The sequence below is a fragment of the Ciconia boyciana genome, chromosome 3, assembly GCF_034638445.1.
Source record: "Ciconia boyciana chromosome 3, ASM3463844v1, whole genome shotgun sequence".
NCBI classification, from domain to species: domain Eukaryota; kingdom Metazoa; phylum Chordata; class Aves; order Ciconiiformes; family Ciconiidae; genus Ciconia; species Ciconia boyciana.
This window is the reverse complement of record NC_132936.1, coordinates 115,820,124-115,839,667: the sequence shown is the minus strand read 5'-3', so window position 1 is coordinate 115,839,667 and position 19,544 is coordinate 115,820,124. Positions and strand designations below refer to the sequence as shown.

The 19,544-nt window shown below is 50.4% G+C and overlaps 1 protein-coding gene across 3 annotated transcripts in view; it reads left to right on the top strand.

The window, feature by feature from the left end:
• SLC8A1 (solute carrier family 8 member A1) overlaps positions 1-19,544 on the top strand; it is a 138,145-nt gene that overhangs the window by 112,068 nt on the left and 6,533 nt on the right. For all 3 annotated transcript variants that reach the window (XM_072857273.1, XM_072857271.1, XM_072857272.1), the window contains 4 exons: positions 8,752-8,855; positions 11,900-11,917; positions 13,674-13,804; positions 14,975-15,074. In XM_072857273.1, coding sequence (XP_072713374.1) covers positions 8,752-8,855; positions 11,900-11,917; positions 13,674-13,804; positions 14,975-15,074 — 353 coding nt within the window. The remainder of the gene's footprint in view (positions 1-8,751; positions 8,856-11,899; positions 11,918-13,673; positions 13,805-14,974; positions 15,075-19,544) is intronic.

Here is a 19,544-nt window from a genome sequence, read left to right as displayed (position 1 = left end):
GAATAGTGTCAAGCAGCATTCAGTCTAGCACGTGAAATCATCTTACCTGGCAATTGTCACTCCTGAAAAGTGTTTTCTGAGGCACTGAGCATCAGCTGTGCCTGTCATCTCCCAGCTATTCAAGCAGCAACAGCTCTCAGTCCTCCTGTCTCTGCAAACCACCTCCCACATCTTGTATCTCCACAAGGCCAAGGAAGAGCAAGCTGGATCCTTTTCCAGGATTTTCCTGGTAGTGGTGCTCTGGAGCAGGCCAGCGTTATGTATTTGAGCTGTATGTTGTTATTTAAACTCAATGCATCCTGAGGCCAGGGGAGCAGTTGCTTTATGCAGCCATGGAAATGACAACACAGCCCTGTGGTCTTATAAAGATTGATTCAGCAAGCCTTGGAGAAAGAGGTGGAGGGCAACCAAGAAAATAAGAGCAGCCAGATGAATTTTGGCTGCAGAGGTGGGGGGGAGGATAGAGGGACTAGTTCCCCCTCCCTTTGTTTGCAGTGCCCAGGCTGATGTGCTAAAGCATGGTTTTAGTAGGCATTGGACTGTGCAGCCCCATGCAGATCTGGGCACCTGGACCAGCAAACCAAGCTGCCACATCAGATCAGCTCACATCCACGCTTCCCAAAGCGTGCGTCAGGCTTAGCTTCAGTGCCCTCCGTGACATGTTTGCAGCACGCTTCAGGCAAAGTTTTCATTAAGTATAGACATTTCATGTCAGCAAGGCTTGGTTTTGCAAAGGACCCTGCATGGGTGACTCATGGGACATGTTACAAAGATGGGATCCCATCAGCAGGGACAGAAACCCTAATGAACCCTCTTGTCTGTCAGAGACCGCTGGATAACAGCTAAAATCATGTGTGACACAAGGTCATTCACATAATCTTGCCCATTTCTGTGCATCTTCTGTCCCTCAGGAAGGTGCGTCCCTGTGCTGGTTGAGCAGGCATTGCGTTGCCCTCTCGCATGTCCCCTGCCAGGCACACGTCCCCAGCAGCTGGGACGAACACCTCCACCACAGACCTGGGTGTCTCTCTGCATGCGAGGCTGTCACCTCCTCACCATCAGGTGCAATTTTTTTGTCAACTGGTGGAAGAAAAGCCTGATCTGCTCCTTTTCCTTCCCAGCAACAAGACAACTTCCCTCCTCAAGTAGCTGTCAGAAATTTGAGCAATGAAGCTGCTAAGTGCATAAAAGCACTCCCTGGTGTCCCTGGTGCCCCGGTCAGAAGAGCTGTGTGCTGCAGAGACAGACACGGGTGCAGCTAGGTCTCTTTGCGTCTCTAACAGCATGGACAGGGCCTTGAGCCCCTGCAGCCTCCAGGGAGGCTCACCAAGCAGATAAGGACAGGCAGGGAGATGGAGGGCAAAGCATAGTGAAGGCAGGGATGGTGAGAGAAAGAGCTGCCTTGGCTCTTCATGGTTGGCTCCAGCCGTGTCCTGGGGTCTGGTCCAGACACCTTGCTGTGGCCACGGCCAGTTTGCATGGCCCTGGCTGCTGACTCTGGTGATGCCCAGCCCTGATGATGATTTGGGAGCTTTCTCCCCCACGGCACCTGGTCCCCTACAGCAGCCCACTTGCCCCTGTGCACAGGCGCTGCCCAGTGCCCAGCGGTCACACAAGCTGCGCGAGGCAGGGAGTCTCCCAAGCCACGTGCCTGTCTTTCATGACAAGCTTTAACTTCAGCTAATTAAGTGACTGGCTGACAAGCAGATGTGTGAGAAATCATTGTGGCAGCTTTCTGCGGGAGTCTGAGAATGCGTGCTGGAACAGGCAGCACCAATGGCTGTGGCTTTGAAATGTCACCTCCAGAACATGCATGCCTCATGGCTATTCTCTCACCGCGATTGCTGACCCTCTGGGTGGGAAGTGCTTGGCTGTTGGGAGGTCAGGGCTGGCAGCACCAGGCTTAGGCAACAGGACTCCGTTCCCGATTGCCGACCCTGGATGTTGTAACTATGAATCTGCAGTTAAAAGTCCTTCAAGCTATTCATGTAGTTCTTCTGGGTGATCAGTGGAAGCTGGATGGGTGACAAGCTGCATAAGTGCTTTGTTCCATTTATTGATTCAGGAATAAGTGTCTGTCTGTCCAGGCAGCAACAGCATGCTATGTTCTCATGGGCAAGCTAGTTACTGACTGCTATAGCGGCTGGTTGGTTGTGTGTTTAGAGGTGATCATTTTCCTGGCCCACTGGAGACACCATTACTGGCTACATGCAGTACTTCTTAGCTAATCCAGCTCCAGCTCATGGGTGATCTGGGCACAATGATGCTTTCTTAGCCGTGAGATCTCTGACCTAGGTGCACAGCAGGGTTGAGGTGGGCAAGGTCTCTGGATTGGAAGGTCTCTGGATTAGAAGGTCTCTAGTCAAACATCTTCTCAGAGGGCCAACGTCAGAGCTAAAGCAAGTTGCTCAGGCAAGCTTTGAACATCTCCAAGGATGGAGGTAGCTGGCCTCATTCTCTCACTCAGAAAAAAAAAAATAAAGCAGTGTTAAAAAGGCATGACTACAGTTCTGAAAAAGAGCTAAGAGCTATGTGGTGCAGTAATGAAAACCTCCTTTCGCCATGCTGAATCTGAGCAGCAGTAGGAAGTGAGTGCTGGACCTGACACATCTCTGCTCCTGGATATTTGGCGCTGGAACTGCCCTGGAGGATGTCCCCTCTCCCCCAGCATGTCCTGCCTGGATCTCTCTGGAGCTGATTGCTGATTCCCTGGAAACAGCAAGCTCCCTTGGTCCTTGCAGTGCTGGTCGCTTGTCTGAGTCATGAGAGGGGTTTCTGCCATTTCACGTACCTAAGCACTACAGTGTAGATTGGGAATAGCAGGATTTTTGTGAGTATATTGAGGATTTCCACTGGTGCGCCGTGACTGTGCAGATTTTCATGTTTGAAATGAATGCAAAGGTCCATGTAGGTTGTCACCAGTCATTTCTGGTGCCATCTGATCCCACAAGAGAGAAAAGGCTAGTGGAGGTAGGAGAGCTGGGAGTCCCAGCTCCTTACCCCTCTGCCCAGTTCTGCGCCCATCTTCTCATGTGGCCTTGCACAAAAAAATACTTGTAGAGAAATATTCCCCTGTTGCTCTCTGTTCTGCTCCTGTCACCCTGTGCTAGACTGTGCTAACTCGTTACATATGTACCTGTCCCTGCACGTGCATGAGATTGCTTACAGGGTGCCTTCCCCAGCTGGCATTTTTCTCTAAGCATCAGGTCTCTTCTTGCCCTGCCTTTGTCATTGTACAAAGCCAATTTGCTTGCCCATTGACGGGACATTCAGCCTTGTCCTGCTAGTTCCATGTCCCTGCTAGGGTCACTTACAGGCAGGCATGTGGGTGTTCTCTCTCGCCCTTTCCAGAGATGTGCCCACAAAATGCAGGTGGGCTGGCATGCTTGTGCCAAATACATATCAACTCCTAAGAGCAGCTATTTGCTGTCCATGACACTGAGCTGGCATTAGCAATCCCCTGGCACATGGGATACCACAAATGCCAAAAGCTTACCCAAGCTCAAAGGGAAATGGGAGAAGTCTGCAGAGCATAGCTAAATGCAGAGAAACCTGGTCTGGCTAGGAAACCCCTGAGAAACAAATATCTAGGGGCTGGGAGAGCATCAGCTGGAAATGCTGTCTATATGCCCGTCCTGCTCTTATATCCTCCTACTCCAAGGTGCTCTTGGCAGTTCTCAGAAGAAGAGGCTGTGCTGGATGGCCATTGGGTCTGACCAGCTATAGCAGTTCTTCCCTTGGTGCACCATCTTTAGAGCATCACCAGCCAAGAGGACTTTTCCATGGGCTATTGTAACTAAGGGTTGTGTGGGAATGCTCTGTTAAAAGACCTTTACAGTTCGAATGAATTAGCATGGTTTGAAATTAAAACTAAATTCTGATGGAGAGGATTGGGCTTAGAGTGAGGGCAGGGGTTTGTATGCTGTGTTCATGAAGATACCATCCTTCTCTTGTTGCTCCTGGTTGTCAGCAAGAGGAGAAGAGCTGGAGCTGCAATTCTGCAAGATTTATTTTATTCTTTGATTTCTGGTACATGGAAATGAGATGAAACTCATTCCCTCAGCAATTGCCTTGGCTACAGACTCAGGGAAGAGCAATTTCTGGTACAGAAATGCAGACAGTTGGATGCGCCATGGATGCCCTCAGCCTTCATGCCAGAGCAGGGCTCTTTAGCTCGGGCAAAATGGACTCACACTACTGGAAGGAAAACCCCAGCAGCAGCAGTGGTTTGCTGCACACTTGCCCCATGCTGTCTCTGGGGCTCCCTGCAGTGGGCAGGGAGGAAGGCAGGAGGTGTGCCAAATCTGGTGGTTTAGGCCAACACGCAGCCTGGCTCAGCAGAGGGACCTCTAGCCCCATGCACCCAAATCTATTTGAGAGATGGTCCAGAAATTGCTCTTTTCCACCTGCAGTGTGCCAAGGCACAAGGCAGGAAAAAAGTATTCCAGCTTTTTCAAGGGCTGTGGTGTTGCACACTCATGGGGTCTTGAGCATTTGGCTTACATACCCAGCTCCTGGAGATGTTAGATTATGGCAGAAACACCACTTTTGTCCCCAAATCAAAGCTCATTCTAGACCTCTGTGAAGATTTGAGAGACAGCTTGGAAACAGCATCTAGATTGACCCCAGATTCGCACAAGGTGAAGAAAATGTGTAATGGTTTAGAGGCTGCTTTAATTTTCTGTTTTAATCTTCTGTTTTTTCCCTCTGCCTCATGGATTTGGGGCTCCTGGTTTCTGGCTGTGCAGTGACTCAGCAGTGGGGTGCTATACAGTGTCCCTTTTGTTTTCTGTTTACACAAGTACTATCACGTCTTGTGCTGAAAGAGCCCCTGAGCCACAGGAGAGAGAGATTTTAAATGCAAATTTCAGCATGTAATTGCGCTGTCGGGACTTTGGGTCTCGGCATATTTCATCCCACTGTGTCCAGCTAGGGAAACCAAGGGAGACATCTCAGCTGCTGCACTCAGCACTGCAGCCCACATCGCTCCGTGAGCCTTAGCAAGCTGTCCTGGCTCTGCCAGGCATTCCTGGTGTGCCTCATTCGCACCATGTATTGTAATGCAAGAAAATCAGCCTCACACAGCAACGTGTACCTCTGAAAAAGAGGACTGCAGGCAGCAGGCTTACAAAACTGGACACTAAACGCAGCAGGAGCACAGGGCTAGGTGAGGGCACCGGGAACATGGGCTGCAATCCACAGCCTGCATGGGCAGCCCCACGCTAGCTTGATGCTGCTTACATCGTCAAAGCCTGTGCTATCCAGCAAATCTCTGCCTAGGAGAGGAGTGAGAAACAGAGACCATGTCAGAGGGTCCAACAAGAGCAGGGTGTCATCAGTGCACATCCCAGATTACTGTAGAAAGCAGTCCTTACTCTAACACAGGATAAATTGCGCAGTTGCCTGATCCTTCTTCTCCACTGATCAAACCCTGGCACATGGCCACATTTGTGCGGGACCCTGCGGAGGGGCTTTGCAGCAGGCAAAAGGCAGTGTGATGAAGATCAGGCATGCTTTAAGAATAGCCTATGTTATTTTCACATACTTGCTGTTTCTCAAACAGATGTGATCTCAAACACCATTAGAAAGAAATCCTTTTCTCTGGGATTGCAGTCTCATCCCAGGGACAAATTTGCCTCAGCAATTCTTGCTGATTGGAGATTCATCCAGAGAGCAGACTTGCCATTTGTTCCTCCCAGCCTTTTTCCCGACGATCTTGTACAGCAGAAACAGCAGCAGTGCACATGTCTACCCAACACAGAGCGCTTGCTCAAACCCTAGAAAGATCACTTGAAAAACTGCATAATAGCAGCACCTGCTGGCAGTGGCACTTCAAGCCCTGAGGCCGCATTATTCAAGGAAGCCCTATTGGTGTTGGGTCTAAGCATCAGGAACAGCTTTTTTAATTGGCACCCAGGTTTATTTTTGTGAGAGAGAATTATTTTGTGGGGCTTTGAGGAAAGCCACACATGGCAAGCGAGAGCACACCCATAGGAATTTTATGTCTTGATACCTTTGCTGCCCTCAGAATTGATGAAGGCAGCTTTTTTACTTAACTTCCCTGAGAAAGGCTTTTTTTCATACATGGGGGCAGGGTGCAGTGTACATTTTAATGGGAGTTGTCAGGAAAATTATTGATTTTGTTAGGAACGTTTTTGAAATAGTGTCGTTCTGTTATTTCTGTCAGGTCCTCTTTGATAGCTTGGCTGAGAGCATTTTTGCATCCTTCATTAGTTTTTTAATACATTATAATTTCCCTTAACTCATCAATGCAAAGCAAGATCAGCTGCGTGCTTGGTAACCATTTTTCCTATGTACAAACCTATTGCAGCAGTAATTATAAACAGAACAAATTATTACAGATATTCATTATAAAATACAATTACACTGGGCCACATTGCATTGTTACACTTTTCACAGCCATCACTTGCTCTTGAGTAAATGGTTTCATTATAAGCGTGAAGGGCAACCTTAATACACTTCTGACTCATAGCAAACATCACAAGAAATCATCCTGGCTGTTCCTCCAAGTGCTTGGCGGTATTTGCTCTGAATGAGAATAAAATGACAACTCTGCTGCCAAATACGTGTCAGCTTAAGAGAGGGGCTCTGGGTGGCAGTACAGACATGGAAGGAGGGGAGAAAGCCAGAAATTACAGCAGCATGGCCTGAATTTCACTCCCCTAGAGCATGGCTTTCTTCCATATTTATGGGTTTTCAGTGCTGGGACCTGCCAGGAGCAGCAGATCCTCCTTGATCATATATTAGAGCAGCCTCAGGGCTGCTCTGATTTGTGCTGGCTGCCAGTGGAAAGCACAGAGGATCTGGGGATGGGACAAGAGGTGTTTCTTTGAAGGACGGGACAGACAGGCTTGGGCAGGAGGAGAACGACTGGAAAGCTTGTTTAATCAAGAGCATTCACAGGAGGGTAGTGCTGTCAAGCATGGGGAAAAAGCAAACCCAACCAGGAGGTCGGCAGCAAGCAGAGGGCTGCAGACAGTCACTGCATTGCCTTTTTATCTCTTGTTGTTATTGCCTTCTTATTTCTTGTCTGGGAGAAGGTCAGAGCCAGGAAGAGGTCCCATCCTGACAGCAATGCCACACGCACATGACAACGAGCAGAGCGCTCTGGGCGGGATCAGGGGCTGCTGGATTTCTGCCCCCCATCTTGTCTTTGCAAAGGCTTTGCACTGTAGGAAAGACCACAGTAGCGCTCCCGCCATGCACTAGCCCCTTGTACCCCAGCGGTTTGGTCACCCTCTGGTGAGCAGCTTTTGGCTGGGTGTTTCTGGGCTACTTACGTGAGTCCCTGAAAAGAGCTGGAAAACTTCTTCTGTGCCAATTTTTTCCCCTGGTAAAGCAATTTGTTCACTCAATTTTTTACTCTATTGGGTGCCCTGAGGAGTTAATCTCTCTGCTGGTGGCCACAGCCTCCTGAGAGGCTTTTGCCCTTCGTGGTGGGTGCTTTGTGGCTTTTTCTGCCTTTGGACCTGCCCGGCTGATGCCGCAGGGGCAAATTGAGCAACCCTGGGCCATGTGAGAAGAGAGACTTGCTGCATGACTCTCGAACAGGAGAGTACCAAACCTTCAGGGCTTGGGAAAGGATGTACTGCTTGCAAAGGAAAATAAAAAAGTCAAATCTCACCATCAGTGAAGCTTTCCTTCACCCTGCCCAGAAAGACCATCTTTCGCTTATGTTCCCTCCACAGGAAAAGTCCTAACTCCAGCATCCCTTTCAAGCTTGTAAATTGGAGCCTCCAAAGCCCAAACAGAGCAGCTGATCATGATGTTGTGCATGGATCTGCTGTTCCTGGCAAGACAGAGCCTCTTCTGTGCACAGGGGCTGGTTTAAGCAGTGCATCATGCTTTCAGGGGCTTGGTCTGTGCTGGTTCCCGGTGCTCGTGCCCCTGGGAGCCTATGCGGTGTGTGCAAGCTGTCAAGGGGCTGTTCTGCACCCTGGATTTTTGGAAAGGGAAGTGTCTTGCTGCCCCAGGCGAAGGCACCTCTCGGGGAGGCTGGTTCAGGCTGCATCATGTCCAGCCATGGCCTCTGGCCATGCTGGGGCGGATGGCACCCTGCGAGCTGCTGGTGCTCTGACCCTGTGGTCTGTCCAAGCTCGGCCCATCAGCTCCTGCTCTTTGCTTTCAGCTGCCCCTCCAGCCTGTGCTACCAAACCCACTGTTTGCTGTCTGCAGCCCCCTTCTCCTGCCATTTCCACCCTCCTCCTCCTCCTCTCCCTGTCTCCCCTCCTCCCTTTTCCCCCCTTACTCTTGAATCTCTATTTCTTCTTCTCTGTTCCAGCAAAACGATATCAATCAAGGTGATAGATGATGAGGAATATGAGAAAAACAAGACCTTCTACCTAGAGATCGGGGAGCCCCGGCTGGTGGAGATGAGTGAGAAGAAAGGTGGGGGACGTGCTCCGGGGCTGAGCCCAGCCTGTGTGTCCCTGTCTGGCTCACTCATGCCTGGCACCTGCAACACCGAGCTCACATCCCCAGCGCCTATGGAAAAGGGCAGGAGAGAGGATGTTTCCCATCCCCCCTGAATTCAGCCTTTCCCCAGCCGACCAAGGTCCAACTGCGGCCGGGTGACGGGGATGCTCCTGTCCTTCCCCATATGCCCCAGAGAGGATGTGCAGCCGCTTCCCCCCACCCGACCATCTCCGGCACCACGGCACCCAGGCGGATGTGAACTGCATGTGTGTGTGATGCCAATCATGTGTTTGCCTTTGTCTTGTGTTCCCACAGGAAATTCATTACCCTTAGAGTACTTGACCGTGAGGAGTATGAGAAAGAGTGCAGTTTCTTCCTTGTGCTTGGGGATCCGGTGTGGCTACGACGAGGAGTGAAAGGTGTGAGAGTAAAACCAGACCAGCTCTCGAGACGCTGCCGTCCGCTTTCTCTGTGTCTCCCTACTCTCACACTCCTTTCTCCTCGCACTTTGGCTCCTGGCCATTTTGCCCTCCCTCCTTCGAAGCTTGGCCACTGCACCTTTTTGCTCTGTTTTCTTTCCTCTTTCATTTCGGGAGGGCTCCGTCTCGCTCACGAGGGCCCCCTGGGAGCAAGGCACGCTCCCAGGAGGGCCCTGGAGCACCCAGGCAGGGGACGATGAGCATCGCCAGCCCCCAGAGACATTTTGAGAGTGCTGCCCTGCCACATCGCAGCTACATCTTCATTTAATCGAGTAGAAAATTCAGTCTCAAGAAGTAAAAAGGCGATGCTGCTTCATTTTTATCAGAAGATAAAATAGCCTTCGCTTGAAATAAAATGCATGGCCAGAGCAGTAATTTTAGCCTTTTTATACTGGCACTAGGATCTGAAAATAGCTGAGAATCATGGCACAAGCAGGTAATACCATAAGATGCAATCAGTCTAGGAGAAATCAGGTTATACTCAAATAAAGGTTCATGGCTCTGCACTGGATAATAGCTTCTCATAGGAATAATAAAAACAATTTCCTCTTTCATCACATTTCTAAACCAACTGCAAACCTTCCCAAAAAGACAGAGTTCGCTTATTTTTCTGTGCATTTTTTTCTGCTAGGAAATTAAGTGAAAATTAATAGCAGCAGCTAATTCTGCATGCTATTGGTGGCTGAGCAAGAAGCAGTTTTAGAGTTACTTAAGTTAATTAGTTTCCCTACAACAGACCCTTATTAAGGCCTTTGTAAAAAGTTGGCAGCAGCATTTGGTCTGTCTGCCTTGGAGCTGCTTTCCAATTTTTGGGACATAAGCTCTCCCTTCAGCAGGCATGGGGTTGTAATATATTATTTGTTCAGGACAGAGAGGGCCCCCAGCAGTCCCCGCACTGAGTGGGGACATGCTGCTGTATTTCAGGCTAAAAACACATCCAGCAGCAATGCCATGTTCCCCTTCAGCACAGATGCCATCTATGTCAGCTGCATCATCCCCTCCATCAGATTTCCTGCTAGTTTATGTGACTAGCTAGCAGAAGCAGGGGTGAAAAATCAGACACACTGGCATGGCCCAGGCTCTGCAGGTGGGATGTGTATCATTAAATGGTGCTGGTGGCATCTATGGAGCATAACCAGTGTTGCGAGGATAAAGTGACACATGGACAACTCAACTTGGTGGCTCCGGCTTTGCTCAGCTTCACAGGAACCAGCGTGGGCTCAGCCTTGTGAGTCTGGCAAGAGCAAACATGCTTTCCAGGCCCCAGGTTTGAGAAATCGTGGTACCAACTCATGAGATCCCAGCTGAAATTTTTAATTAAAAATAAAAGGAAAATGAAAGTTCCTCATCTTCCTGGTCACAAGATAACTGAGGAAACCTGAGGGAAGCTCAGCTTTGCAAACTCACTAGCTGGAAGGCAAGTCAAGATTTTAAAGGATGCTATTTGCTGCTTTGGCCGTGCAATGTTTTTTTTTTTAACTTGGTTTTTGTGCTTGGTTTTGTACAAGGGGCAGCGAGGCGGGGCAAGCTGTGTGCTTGGCACCCTGGAGACAAGAGCATCTCTGAAATGTCACCCTTGGGCCATGTAGCCATGGCGGGGTCCCCGCCTCAGGGGCCAGAGACCCACCAGTGCACTAAGGGAGAGGCTTTTTCTTTTGTTTTGGAGACCTAAAATGTTGAGCGACAAGATCCTTGAGCCAAGCCTCGCCACAGACTTTTCTTCTCTTGTATACGCCAGAAGCGCAGCTGCCTGCTGGAGCTATTGCTCCCCATTAGGCAGCTGGAGGAGGTCAAAGCCAGTAGCCGCTGCACATGGGACATCTTGTGTCCTCCCCCAGGGCAGAACTGCCTCTGAGACCAATGGAAGATCTTGCACATACAATTCAAAGGGGAAAAATGAATTTTTGGAGTGTGCCTTTTAATCCCATATCCACCCCATGTATGCAATAGTTTTTATTTTAAATCCACAATCCCATGAAACGTTTCTGTTCCTTTATTTTTAGTGCCTTTCTCTCAACACTAATGGTATCCTGCAGCTTTACAGATCTGAAATCTCTGCCCTGGGATCTGGAGTCTTTCTGTGGATATCCCTTTTGATTTCATTATTCATTTACTTCTCTTCTTCTGTGTTTGTCTCTGTCTGTCTCCTTCACAGCCCTGTTGTTGAATGAGCTTGGTAAGCACGCATTCGTTTTTCTTTTCCATTTTTCCAGTTTGTCTGCATATTTTTGAGAGACAGTTGATTTTGTTTGACATTTTTCTTTGCTCATGACATTGTTTTTTAGGGTGGTCAGAACTATTTAAGTAAGCTTAGGTGTCTAATGCCACATCTTTCCTTGGAGTAGAGCCCCAAAGTCACTAACGTTAACGAGCAGTAACCCACTGTGGCAAGGAGCATTTTTCAGGAGTGGTGTTGTTACAGCCATAGTAAACCCACTGACACCCCAAGTTACAAACCTGCACCGTGCTAATTAACCCATCGCCTCTTACACTGGCATGGCAGAAACAGGATTGCCTGGCAACTTAGGGATGCTTGTGGCTGGGCAGGAAAGTTGGCCAATCCTTTTTGAAGAGACAGTACAAACTTTGTCTCCAGTCTTGGGGAGATTTAGAGCCCACCCAGCCTCTGAATTTCCTTGCTGGCCATCCCCAGGATAGAGCAGCCAGGGAGGGAAGCAAAGCCACCCTCATTCCCCAAAGCACACCCAGCCCCAGGGCAGGCTCGCACTGGTTTTACCCACTCTGCAGCATATATTAGATACTGGGGGGTGGCAGCTTGCAGATGTGGGTTGAAAAGCCTGTGTTCAGGTCTCTCTGCACTATTGCTCGGGTGCGTGTTGGGGAGCAGCCCCCCATGTCCACAGTCCCCAGCCATGGGGCAGGGAAGGACCACCATGTTCCTGCGGGCTGCAGGGTGTCCATGTTGCTGTGCCGATGCTAATCTGCTCTCTCTCTCTCTCTCTCTCATTTTTGGTTTCATCTAGGTGGCTTCACCATCACAGGTATGGATTTCTGCTCTCCCTCCATCCCCCCCTTCCCTCTTCTTAATGGCCATAATACTCACCCTGCTCTTTCCTCTTGGTTTCCTCTTTGCTTTTGTTCTGTCCTGGAGGGAAACTCTGGAAGGGTAAGAAGATGTCGTGCCGCTGCCCCGCTGCCCTGGCCGGTCACGCTAACACCATGTCCTCTCACAGAGTGCTCTGCCTGCCACACACACCTAACCCTCACCTCAGGGAGGGTGAGCCGTCACCCCTGAAGTGACAGGCAGCCCCCCTCCATCTCTTGGAGCAGGGGGTCTTCTCCACTTAGTCCAGCCTTCCCCTCCCTGCTGCCCACACAGGATGTGTGCACAGGGCTCTGCATGGCATGGGGAGCCTGTCCTCACTCCCCAGGCAGCAGCCAGGGTGCCCAAGCACTGCGGAAGGTGCAGGACCCCATGGCGGCTTCAGGCACGCAGCCCCTGCCCTTCCCACCAGCGAGATGCGGCAGCAGGGTTTGATCATCCATCATTAGCCAGCCAAGCATCTGTCATTAGGCCAAGCACTGCAGGGAGAGAAGGTCCCAGGCCCCGCACATTGCAGAGCAGCCCCTAAGGAGCCCTGGAAACAATAATTCAGATTAATGAGGCTCTGGCTGCAAGGCTAGTCCCTTTGACCAGCAGGAGGAGAAGGGCTTTCCCGCAGTGTGGTGCAGACGAGGGGCAGCCAGCAAGGGAGTGACACTAACCCTGTGTGAAGTATGAGTAGAGTTTACTAACTGCACAGCGGCAGTTTGCGCAGGGCATACAGTCCCTCCTGCTGATCTCCTGCTGATCGCTTTGATAGGCAAACCTGTCTTCAGGAAGGTCCAGGCTAGAGATCATCCTCTTCCTTGCACCGTGATCACCATCCAAGGTACCCGCAGCGTGATGCCCAAGGGCCGTGGCGGTCTAACATGGAACGACTGGGGTGTTTGCTTACTGATGGTTTAACTCCTGTCTCCAGTGAATCCAGCCCTTTTTAGCCCTGATGTCCTTCTGCTCATCCCTGGGGTGGACTGGAAGGGCGTTCATTGGGGTCTGCACAGGGACAGTGACAAAAGCCATGCTGCCTGGGGTTCCCATGCCCCAAAGGTGGCACAGATGCCAGTGGAAGTGCAGACCTGCTCCATTGCTCTTGTAGTCTCTCCGTTGCCTCCTCTCTCAGGGTTTGGGGCCAGGCCATGCCCTATGGATGGCTCCTCGCACCTGTATGGCCCAGCACTATTTCCTCCAGCCCCACCATCACAGTAGGATTTTCATGCTCTCTGGCTGCCAGCCCCCTCCCCAAGGTAAAGCCCTGCTCAGAAGGAGGCAGAGCCAAGATCTTATACCCGTCTCAGCCCTGGGGCTGCTGGCAGCTGTCTGATTGTAACAGGCTGATGGAAATGTCCTGACCATGCCCCGATGCAGACCTGGAGAGCTGGGAAATGGAGCAGCCTTAGTGATGATCTGTCCCCTCCCAGCATACCTGTGGGAGAGGCAGCAGGTACCACGTGATAAGCTATTCCCCAGCCCTGAGGATGAACTGGACTCCTTCTGAGGTTGGACGAGTTGCAGACCTCTTTCTAGCATTTCCCAGCAAAACTACCTTGTCTATTGCTCCATGACCTCCTTCTTCTCAGCTGCTCTGTCGTTCACACTCCCACCCGGAGGCTTCCTGACCTCCCCCTCAGACAGGAAGCCAGCTCCAGAGAATGACCAGCTGTGCCTGGCTCACCGACGGGCTCTTTGCTTTGCAGAGGAGAATGAAGAAAAGCAGCCACTGACCAGCAAGGAGGAGGAAGAGCGTCGAATCGCGGAGATGGGGCGCCCAGTCCTGGGGGAGCACACCAAGCTCGAAGTCATAATTGAGGAATCCTACGAGTTCAAGGTACTGTCCGCGTCCCCTGTCCCTGTTCTTCTTGCCCTCCAGCTGGGGACCCTCCTTTTGGGTTTGCACAGCATTGGCAAGCACATATTCATGGCATCACAGCAAAGCAAGGCACCACAAGGTCTCAGAGCAGGACCAAGGGACACTTTGAAAGGTGGCTGAGCCAAGGCAGGATGAAAGGGTGAGGGTCACTCCGGTGAGATGGCAGTGGGTTAAAATACACTCTGCATCTTCACTCTGTCCGTTAGCCCACAGCCATGGTCCTTGGGGAATGATCCCAGACTTTCTGTCCCACTCACAGACTGTTTGTGGTTATCATTATACAAGCACATCAATCTGGTGAGTCTAAGAGCTGACTGGGCTCCAAAATGCTGCAGGGTGCTTTAAAATATAACCTCGTTCTCACAGTGATATGCCACACCCAGGTCCTATTTACAGGCGGTCTTTGGTGAGTCCTGAGCCTGGGGCTCCCAGTGCAAAGGGCTGATATCCTAAATGCAAGTAATGGTTGGGAAGCTAAGCTGCTGTGAATGCATGTGCCAGACCAAGAGCTGAAAACTGGCCATTTCATTACCTTTTCCATTTTTCTGTAGTATAAAAAATAACAGATGACCTTTACTGTGTCACAACGGTGGCTGCCTCCCTTCCATGGTTTTGCTGCCTGCTGTCAGTGTGCGTCTGAGGCATCACAGCATGCAGGCAGCCCTCAGGCTGCCTGCCCAGGAGCATCTCCTACCCACCGCTGCCATAGCACCTTCCCTGCCGGCACTGAGCTCCAGTTCCTGAGCAGCACAGGGAGGTAGAGCCCAGCTCTACGAATGGGCCGTGATCAAGACCCAGTTAGTGCTTTGAAGCAGCCCAGTAAAATTTATTCCCAAGGCACTGGGAACAACAGGAGCTGTGGCACCTCAGCACTATTTGCTGTTAAACCTTTGCTGAGATGGTTCAAACTCCCATCATGAGCAGGTTTCAAAAGGTCTTTTTGAGCGGCAGCGAGGGGAATTGTAAGTACTTACATTTGCTTTCACTGCTGGGGCTCTTGACCTGAGCTTAAAATCTACTAAGCTTTTTCTATAAGTGCATGGCTGTAAGCACTAGCGCCGGTGGGTTTTAGCCCAGCATCTCTAGCCCAATAGCCCCTAATTCTCTCCTCTGCATCTCCATCCACAGAACACAGTGGACAAGCTCATTAAGAAGACGAACCTGGCCCTAGTGGTTGGCACAAACAGCTGGAGGGAGCAGTTTATTGAGGCTATTACTGTCAGCGCGGGTGAGTTTGGACCACAGCTCCAGGTGAATTACGATCAACCTCGCTTGTGTCTTGGCTTGGCTGTATCAGTAATACAGACCGTCATGGAGCAGCAGGAGGCAAAACAGATGGCGGAGTTATTTACAGAGTCTGCATAAATAAGACAGCTGATTAAACCCTTTCGTGAGATCACCTTGTCTGATGTGTAGGAAACCTCCTGCATTAAGTGTGTCTGTAGCACCCAGCAGAGAAACACCCTGACTATTACCAGACGGCAGAGAGGAAAATTCATTTCAGTGAGAGAGATCTGGGAGGCGAAAGCAGTGTTTAAATTCAGAGCGGCATAAATGATGCTGGTGTGAAGCAGCAGTGCTCCCCATCTCTGGTGCTCCCCATACTGCTGCAGTGAGGACAATGCGGTAGCGAGGGTGCCAAGCCTTGAAGACAGCCACTGAGTCCCCCTCTCTGTGGGCCAAAATTTGCCCTTGACCCCTGCTTTCAGGAACTCCTGCTGCTCCAGCCAGCTGTGGCTGCAGGTTATGACTCAGCAGCCCAATAGCTGCAGCAGCACGTGATATCTGTGGTCATATCAGATCATATCTGATCATATCTTCCCTCTCTTGGAGAATTTTCTTTCCCTCAGAAATGCCCTGTTGTACTGTTCTCACAGGTGCCAGTGCCATGTTTACCAGTATGCCCAGTATAAGATATATTAGCATTCCCACATCTGTGGAAGATGAAAGAAAGAAGGTCTCCTCCAGATGTGGTTTTAACAGCTGGAGACGCTATAACTCACTGGCTGGCTGTTACAACCTCACAGCCCAGCCTGGGCTGCATGTGTGGACGCATTAGGGCAAAATCAACCAGCTTAAATTAAATCACTGGGGAAGGCAATTTGAGCTCATCTGGCTAACTGTGCATTGCAATGCATGGAGGAACACTCATACTTCCTACCTCGAGCTCTGCTGTACAGGGTAACCTCTGCCCAGCACAAAGTAATTAAAAGTGATGGCCGTACCATTTACCCTCCGCCTCTGAAAATGAGGACAGGACATTGTGCAGCAGCTATCTCCTCAAATTGTGATCCCTCCTCTTGTAGCATAGTTATTCTTAGAGCCTCCAGCCAAGAGCCTCCCATTACTTCAGATACAGAATGAACATATCATGCAAGACAATCCTTGCTGCAGGTTTTGTAGCTAATACAGCTAAACTAATCTATGCCAGAATCAATTATTTAATTGCATTCCATATTAAAGCAAAGATAATCACTGATACTCGGATCCCATCTCTGTGACACGTGTAAAGACTGCAGTGTAAAAGCCCCATTGCCACCGTGTCTTGAATATACAGCCACCATCAGTGCTAACAGGATGATTAGCGAAATTGTAATAAATGTAATAAAATATTTCGGTGGACATGAGCTGTCCCTTGCGGTTGGGGAACACTATTTTGTCTCTGAGCTCTGGACCTGCTTTTTGCCAGGATTCAGCTCCTCAAGCTTTGTGCCGAGCAAGTTAAAATGTCTCAAACACTGGAGTCTGGGTTTGAGTTTTTCCCTGCAGCCCACCATGGAGAGCAGGTGAAAGTCGCACATTCCCACTTCAAAATGTAACATCCCAGCTGAGAAAATAAACATTAAAACCCTATTTCCCACCCAGTGAGCAACTGGCAGCAATGCTGGCAGGGAGGCTGAGTGATGGAAAAACAGGAGGTCAGGTCTGTGGAAGGGCAGTGCAGGTGCAGGCAAGACTGTGCCACACCACACCATGCCATCCCATGCTGTCCATGGGGTTGAGCTGGAGCCTCTCACGCATAGCTGCCTTCAGTGTGCACCCAACAGCCCATAAAGTTTCTTCCACAGCAAAAACATCCTGGGGTTTGTGAGCCTGTTCCTGAATGTACCCCTGGGTCACCATCCGACCTCACTCTGTGTTTCAAGTCATCTTCACAGGATCTGGCCAGCTCTTCAAAAGAGAGACGTTATTGCTGCTTAACAAAATGATAGACAGATCTGGATGAGTGTTATGACAGTGGCACTCGTTCATTTTTCAGTCTGTTTTACCATCTCCATAAAGATTTAGATCCATGACAGTCCTGCTGCCATGCAGCTTGGGAGAGGATTAAAATACCTGCTGCAAAATTACAATGTGAGCACAGCACAGTGTATCCTGCCAGTACCAGCCTTTGCGCAACGAGCAAAAAAAATAGGCCAGCATAGGCTTCCCAGGCTGAAAAACTGTTCCTTATCTCCACGACAATGCACAGGAATAGGGTGTTTATATCTGCCAAAACAGTAACACCATGCCACTGGTTAGCTACTGTTTCTGCCATAGTGAGTTTGAAGCTTTAAAGCCAAGCAACACATAATTTTCCATCAAGTTATTGTAGAGACACCAAGTTTCCCACTGCCTCTATCTTATGTGTTGGTCTTGATCTGCAAAGGTGCTTTGAAGACAAACAATGTGTGCAAAGTTGCACCCCAACAGGGTGCTGAGTAGGACTTTTCCCAGGTTAGTCATGGCTTTATTTAGCCAAATATTGAAAACGTCCAGAGATTATGTCCATCAGTGAGGGTATGTGTCCCAGGGCTGCACCACCCTCCTGGAGGAGATATTTCTCCTGATGTTACCATCCAAGCTGCGTTTTGTGGCCATTGCCCCTTGTACCATTTGTCAGTGCAGAGGGGAGTTTTGCTCCGTCCTCTCTGTACATGCCCTCCAAAGTCACTGCAGGCTGTTGCTTGGTCCTCTCCAACCTCCTCTTTTCCTGATTCACCAAGCCAGCTCCTTCCACCTCTCCCCATAGGCAACATCCTCCAGGCTCCCATCATCTTGGTGGCCGCACTGAATCCCCTCCAGCTTCACCCCAGCCCTCATGTGGGATGCCGTATCCCCTGTGTACAGACAGATATCTGCATTAGAGGTTCCTCCTGCCTTGCTCTTACTGTCTCCATCACTACCATCTCCCCTGTAGCTGCATCTCTGCTGAAAGCCCCAAGGATGTCAGGAGAGTGCAGGGTTTACAGGTATTGGAGCTGGGCCAAACCAAGAGCAGGTTGACTCCCCTTATAGGTTACCAAATCTCTTGAGAGTGATCACAATCTGGGTGATCCCTGGGCCTTTTCCTTTTCTTGCTCCTGTGTGCTGCGTGCGCTCTCTGCAGGACCACAAAGAGGAATAGCCAAGAGGTGAAACTTCAGTGCACAGGGTTTGGCTTCCGCTTTCCCAGGAAGGATGCCATGTCTTGATCCCCCAATTGGCTTTTCATTGCCACCTTTGCGATGAGGCAGAAAGCAATTATTGTTATGAGCAGCAACAGAGCAAGCAGCTCACTAGCAGCTTCCCCCAGTAACTCTGTGGTCATGGCACAGAGCCACCATTTGAACACGGGGTTAATTGATACCCACATATTGGTACACAGCATACAGCAAGACCATTTTATTCTCCCTGTGGGAGGCTTTATACATTTTGTTATTCAATCAAACATCCACATTGTGAAGGAAGATGTGAAAGGAGGAATGTTCACCCTGGCCAGCAGTGGGGCAGATAAAAACAGCACAGTCTCATGCAAAAGCTTATGCCAGCCTGATCAGTACTGTGGCTGCCAGGAGAAGTAGCTTTTCCCAGGCACAGAGCCATCATCCCCTTAAACCCAGCGTCTGGTGAGATGGGACCTTGTCCCCTCTCCCACTGCGGTGGAGCAGAGCAGAGGCTCAGGTTTCACTGGGTGGTCTAGGCTGCTCTGGGACTTGGCCCCTTTTTTCTGCCGTCCTGAGGTGTCCTCCTGGGAAGGAGAGCCAGGCTCACTCATGCTGTCTGACGGGGATGGACTGCACATTGCGTCCTCCCCTTGGTAAGGAGCTTCTTCCAACAGCCATGCAGGGAGATCTGGTGGTCCACATCCTTGGAGGGAAAAAAATGCATCAAAGACAATGACAAATCACCAACCTGAGTGCAAGGGATGTCTTTAACACAACTCGCAATGGCCTTGGAATCCCCAATGTCCATGACTTAGAAACACATCCTTGTTCCTTGAGGGTGGAAGGAAGGCTCCCACTGATTTCATTGGGAAAGCGTCACCTCCCCTTCATGCCCAGTGGTGGTACGAGCACGAGCTGGAGGAGTTTTTGACTGTGCCACAACTCTGGCATTGTGCACTGTGCCAGGCTGGGGGAGCTCCACATTCACCATGCAGCCTGCCCAGAGGACAGGGTCGCCGGTGGGCTCGCGAGGTGCCTCGTCAGAGCTGCTGGAGTCAGGCAGGAGGTCACCAGCCCCAAGGGGCTCGCTGGCGGGGTCAGCCCTGCACGATGAGGACTCCCTGGAGGCTGGATGCCAAGAGGCTTTGGAGAGACAGGTGAGGCACTGATAGCTGGAGCAGGGAAGCAAGAAACTAAGACACCTGCTTGGATCCCCATGGCCCTGCCAGGACCAACAAGATGAAGATGTGCTGGGCCAGTGCCGGGGAAAAGGTCCAAGGAGCCATGGGAGG